At 45.5% G+C, this 6,000-nt stretch overlaps 1 protein-coding gene across 7 annotated transcripts in view; it reads right to left on the reverse strand.

The window, feature by feature from the left end:
• Positions 1-6,000, reverse strand: part of phip (pleckstrin homology domain interacting protein) — a 57,820-nt gene that overhangs the window by 25,377 nt on the left and 26,443 nt on the right. For all 7 annotated transcript variants that reach the window (XM_035422440.1, XM_035422437.1, XM_035422436.1 and 4 more), the window contains exons 17-20: positions 5,951-6,000; positions 3,918-4,049; positions 3,194-3,377; positions 2,289-2,394 (exon numbers count right to left, since the gene is read on the reverse strand). The exon at positions 5,951-6,000 is cut by the window's right edge and continues 176 nt beyond it. In XM_035422440.1, the coding sequence (XP_035278331.1) occupies positions 2,289-2,394; positions 3,194-3,377; positions 3,918-4,049; positions 5,951-6,000 (472 nt within the window). The remainder of the gene's footprint in view (positions 1-2,288; positions 2,395-3,193; positions 3,378-3,917; positions 4,050-5,950) is intronic.

The raw sequence follows: 6,000 nt of genomic DNA on the forward strand, positions 1-6,000 counted from the left end.
GTCCGCAAATAGGTTATTTTGGTGCCAACTTAACTGGAATAAAACTCCAGTTAAAGATGCCCGAAACCTTCGGAGACATAACGTTTCTCCGCCATGGATAAATTTGAAAAGTAACTGGTAATTTCACCCAAAAATAAAAACTAATACAGATAGATCCTACCGATGACCCCAAAGCTCACAGATTCAAAGCGATTTAAATTTCCGCGGCGGGTCGGGGCGAATAATGGGAGTCCGTTTCTCAGGGCATCTGGCTGTAATGTACACCCCTAATCACAAGAGCTTAAAACCCACACGATTAAACCCCAGGCTCACGTCCAGGACGTATCACACGCCTAAAATCTGACACCCCATCTCACCCGCGCCGGCGGGGAACACCGTGTACCGTTAAGAGATCAGTGTTAACGACTACGCAACAGCATCACAATTGTTTTAAACAATCATTTAAAAATTAACTGCATGCTGGTGTATAACCGATTGTGTGTTAATTTAAGCTTGATACTTCATCGTCCGTTTCCTGTACTGAATCCCTTCTTCTTTCAGGCGCGATACATGGAATTTATGCATCCTGCCATGGTGGACTTTAGGTCTCTCTGGGTAATAGCTGCTGCCAAATGAATTAATTATTAACAACAACGACGACAAGAAGAAAAGTGACTACAGGAAGATTGGATTCTTGAACAGGCAAAATGCAATGCAGGAGTTCAGTGGAGACAAAAAAAATGGCTGACATGATCTAATCTGAATTCCCCCTAAATCTACGGGAATGAACTTCAGCGGATGTGCCTGTCTGAAGAAACGCTACAGTGAAATACAGACATTAATAATCTCCGCCAGAAGTGTTCCTCGGAGAGAGAACATTATTTTAGAAAAAGGATTAAACTTAAGAGTTGGGTAAGGAAAAAGAAATGTGGAGCTGTCTTTTTTAGAACTGAAGAAAGCTTCCGATGCCGTTAGTCTTAAGGTCTTGATCTCTGAGCTGTTTTATTTGAACCTCTCTGACAATGAGGAGGGAGGTGGAATCGAAGTTCCTGAATGAATAATAGCCACCATTCTTCTTTCGGAGTCCCACAGGGATTCATATTAGGACTGTTATTATTTACCACGATAATAAATGACCTACCCTCGCTCTGCCGCGGGATAAATACATATTTATAATGTGTAAGTGATTTATACAGTGATTTATGTTGCTGCTAAGTCTAACTAGGAGCCAAGAAAATAATTCACTAATGGTGTTACAGTTAAAGTGTTTAATTAGTGTAAATGTGAACAAAGCTGTTATAACCACCTGATCACAAACTGGAAGAACTGCAATTAAGACAATTTACGCTCCACACAGAGCAAGAAACTTCTAGACAACAGAAATATGTCTTCACTATTGAGCGCTAAATCATGTTTGCCTAAGCTTCAGGAATTCTTAACTGCTTCCATGTACATGTCTAAGTAAATACCCACCTCAATAACAACTTTCATTTAAAGAACACAATTAAGAATGCCTCAAATAACAAAGGGAGATGGGGAAGATCTAACTGTGACATCTTCAACAATGAGGATACCAAGGGAAATTAGCCAGTGGCTAAACTAGGTAAAATGCTGTAATATGACATGCCACAGAATTTAATCATAACCGTTCGCTGTCCTTGATAAATGGAGAAATAAATAAAATATGAATAATCACAGGGCCTCCCCAGGGTGATCAATCTTCCGTCCGGAAATATCCTCCATTGGTGCGAACACTGAGGCATTCATCTCACTTAAAACCAGAGATCCGTTAGCCCAGGTTGGGAACAGAAGCCGCCAGTTTTCCCCAAAGGTCAAATGACCGTACGGCCAAAAACCTTCTGTGTCTCGCGTCCAATGGAGGAGTTTCCACATGACGTCGGAACGGGTGTGTGTGTGAGTTTGTGTGTGTGTGTGTGTGGGGGGGGGATTTGGGTGTGTATGTGTGTGTGTGTGTGGGAGTGTGTTTGTGTGTATGTGTGTGTGCGTGTGTGTGTGGACATGTATTACTATCTTTGTGAGAACCAAATGTCCCCACAAGGATAGAAAGATGAGGAAAAATACACAAGGTCGGGACCAAGTTCAAGAGGCTGTTTTAGGGTTAGTACGTAGGGTTAGGGTTACAATTAGGTTAAGGTTAGGATTAAGGTTAGGCATGTAGTGGTTGGGGTTAGGGTTAGGGTTAGAGGTTACGGAATGAATGTAGTCAATGGGAAGTCCTCACAAGTATAGCAATAAACCTTGTGTGTGTGTGTGTGCCCAGCGGCGAGCCAGAGCCTGTGTCTGATTACCTTGGGCTCCCTGTGAATGTGACTTGGCACCGCCCGCCGCCTCTTCTCTGACCTGTAGGTGGCGATCTCCTCCTCTCCTCTGGCTGTCCGCCATTGCTCCTGCTTACTGTAAACAGCACAGTTTACAAAAAGGGGGGGGGGGTGTGATTATCTTCAACATACATTCGCTTGTTCTTCCTTTAGCAAAAAGTGCACTTTCTAGGTTTTTCCATCTGAAAACATATCCATCTTGCAAACATATCAAGTAATTCTGACTTGAATATCACTTAAAAAAACACAATGCGCTCCTTTGATTAAAAAAAAAATTGTTGCCGACTACATGGACAATTTCTGCGTAGTCAGTTTTTCCACGACTATTCATGAACTGGGAGGAAAATAATGACTGGCACTCCTAAGACTGAGGCGGTTGCTAACAGGAGTACAGGCTCTATAGCAGAGTGTAAGTCTGCAATCTGAGTGTAGAATCTGCAGGGTGATATCTAAGTCTAAAATCTGCAGGGTGCATGCTAAGTGTAGAATCTGCAGTGTCCAATCTAAGCATAAAATCTTCAGCTCTGGACACAGCCTTAGGACAGGGTGACAGCTCCCCACAGTCAACTGCATAAAATTCAACACTCATAACACGTATGGAATACTACACTGCATTACCAGCTCAGCATAGACCCTTATTCCTATTTTACCAGGTGACATATATATATATATATATATATATATAGGGTTTATATTTTAAATATATTGCCAATTTTCGCATATTTTCACTGAAGCGAGGAGAGGTAATGCAGACGTAGCGGGACGTTATATTTTAAACATATAGCCCATTTTCACATTCACACATATTCCCTGAAATGAGGTGACGTAACAGACGCAGCGGGACGTTTCCGTGACGACGGCGGCGGCGGGCGTACCTGGCGATGCCCGGCGGCAGCTCGGGCACCAGCACGCGACGGCTCCAGGCCACCAGGTCGCGCTCGGTGGCGATCTCGCTGCGGGGGGCGTTGCTGTGCATCTGCCGCACCCCCTCGATCTGCCCGCTCCGCCGCAGGCCCACGTTGGGCGGGGAGTGCACCTCCGTGGGGGAGCCCACCGAACCTGCGGGCCCGCAGAGAGGGAGGGGAGAGACAGGCACGGGACGGTCAGCGCGGGGCGGTGACATCAGCCCCGAGACCAAACCGAGAACAAAATACTCACAGAACACACGGTTTACCACAGGCCAGACCCGGGTCAAAAATGCATTCTAAATGCTTTTACTCTTTAGATGGCAGTTAAATTTGCAATTCTGCTTGATACATTAACTTTTTCAAGGAAATATTCAGCTAAACCAAAATAGAATCCAAAATAATTCATTTGGTTCTTTCTTTTACTTCATTGGGAATGAAAGGTGTTGGGTTACCATCACTAATACTCCTTGATCATTAATTGTTTGAACACGATCTTTGTGTACATGAATGTCTTGTGCGATAAGTTGTTATGCATGACTGCGTTCCACTGTGGCAAACGAATATACTTGTAATCTGATTGTCAGGAATCATCCACAGGGATTTGATTGTTTGTTTTTCTTGAAGTAGTGCTTTAAATAAACAGGCCCACAGCCCTCCCTCCCCCCGAAACAAAAACAAGCAGGTTCAGCACCTCTTCCGGCCCGGGTTGAGGGGGCCGTGTCCACGGACAGCCTCTGGTCCTGCTCCTGCTGCAGGCGCTGGATGATGCTGTCGAGCGGGCTGGAGCCGTCCCCCACCGGCTGGCTCAGCACCTGGTTTAACCCTGAGACAGAGAGAGAGAGGCCCGGTCACTCACTGAGACAGGGATACTGCAACCAGGCCACGCTAACAGGCTACGCAGCACCCAATAACATGCTAACGGCTAGCTCAGCACCTGGTTTAACCCTGAGACAGAGAGAGAGAGACCCGGTCACTCACACACACAGGGATACTGCAACCAGGCCACGCTAACAGGCTACTGCACGCCCAATAACATGCTACCGGCTAGCTCAGCACCTGGTTTAACCCTGAGAGCCAGAGACAGAGAGGCCCGGTCACTCACACACACAGGGATACTGCAACCAGGCACGCTAACAGGCTACTGCACACCCAATAACATGCTAACGGCTAGCTCAGCACCTGGTTTAACCCTGATACACACAGCACTCCACACAGAATAACATGCTACCGGCTAGCTCAGCACCACGTTTAACCCTTAGACACACAGCACACAGTAAGACCCCGGTCACTCACTGACACGCGGATGCCACGACTAGGAGTTTTAACTGCATGCTAACAGGCTACTACTCTACACCCAATAACATGCTACCGGCTAGCTCAGCACCTGGTTTAACCCTTTGACACACAGCACTCCACACAGAATAACATGCTAACGGCTATCGGCAGACTTAATAACATGCACTACAGCCGCAGCCTATTTCCTCCCTGGTCCATCAGCCTCATCATATAATCTGTTTGGAAACAGGAGTTGGGATTCGTTTTTAAATTGGAAGCAATTACTTAGACTAAGTCCAAAAAATAATAATCATAAAAAATGCAAATACTGCGGGTGAAGACCCAGCAGTTCCCATAAATACATAAAAAATAAAAAAACAAGAGGAGAGTAAAAAGCACAGGTGACATAAACAGAACCTTTCCTCCACACAGGTAAATATTGTTTTTAAACTGCCAGTGATAATGACTCAAATCCAAAAATATCTGCCCTTTTTTGAGGATTAGCTTGAAAAAGCCAGCTCAATCACCAACCAAAATAAGCAGGCACACTGAGGTTTACAAAATTACATAAACAAGCCGATGAATTATCATAACTAAGCAGACGATTAAGGGGATGCTACAGGAATCTCAACGGCTGCCGCGCTGAAAATATTCTCATATCGGCATATGAGCTGTTTCTGCGTGACAGCGAGGATGAAACACTGTGTGAAAAAGAAGCTATGTTACAAAAATACTCTGAGTAATGGCACACAAAAACACAAGATGCAAAGTGGGGCGCCGATTTGTTTGCTAGCACTGGAATGGCGGTCATCCACGGAGCATAGACGAAAAATAGCCAGAAAGAGTGAAGCACAACAAGAAAACGGAAATAAATAACCAGGGATGATCAGCAACAAGGGCTAAAGCTGCTGTGCTGGAGAACCTCGGCAAGTTTCTGAAAGAGACCAATTCTTTTTCAATTTAAGGTTTTCGCCAGTGGATGTCTGGTCAAGGTGAATCCCAGAACTGACACTGAAATAAATAAGTAAGTAAATAACCTGCCTGACCGGAACGTTTCACCCTCTGACCTGAAAGCCGACACGATTGGCTGAGTTCAGCATTTCTGCCAATCAGAATCCAGCCATATCTCTCCTGTCTCTGAAGGGTTGAGTAAGGGTGACTGCATTGGCAGAGTAGCACAATAAGATCTGAAGCCGTCCCACAGAGTAAGAAGGGACGAGATACAATCTACATTCGTTTTCATTTTCAACCCGCAATTAAATGCGAGTGTTAGTTTTCACCCTTGTGCCAATAAAACATGCCAGTATGCTGACTTTAAAAACAAAACAATGATAATGTACTTCCGTGTCTGGCAGTCAGACAACTCTTTAAAACGTTGAATATCAGGGGCAGGGGGGGTGGGGGGGGGGGGGGGGGGGGGGGGGGGGTTAGGGGGGCCGCGACGCTCACCTGAGGAAGTGACACCCATCTGGGGGATCAGCTGCTCCGCCCTGCAGTTC

Source organism: Anguilla anguilla, chromosome 6 (genome assembly GCF_013347855.1).
Source record: "Anguilla anguilla isolate fAngAng1 chromosome 6, fAngAng1.pri, whole genome shotgun sequence".
Taxonomy (NCBI): Eukaryota; Metazoa; Chordata; class Actinopteri; order Anguilliformes; family Anguillidae; genus Anguilla; species Anguilla anguilla.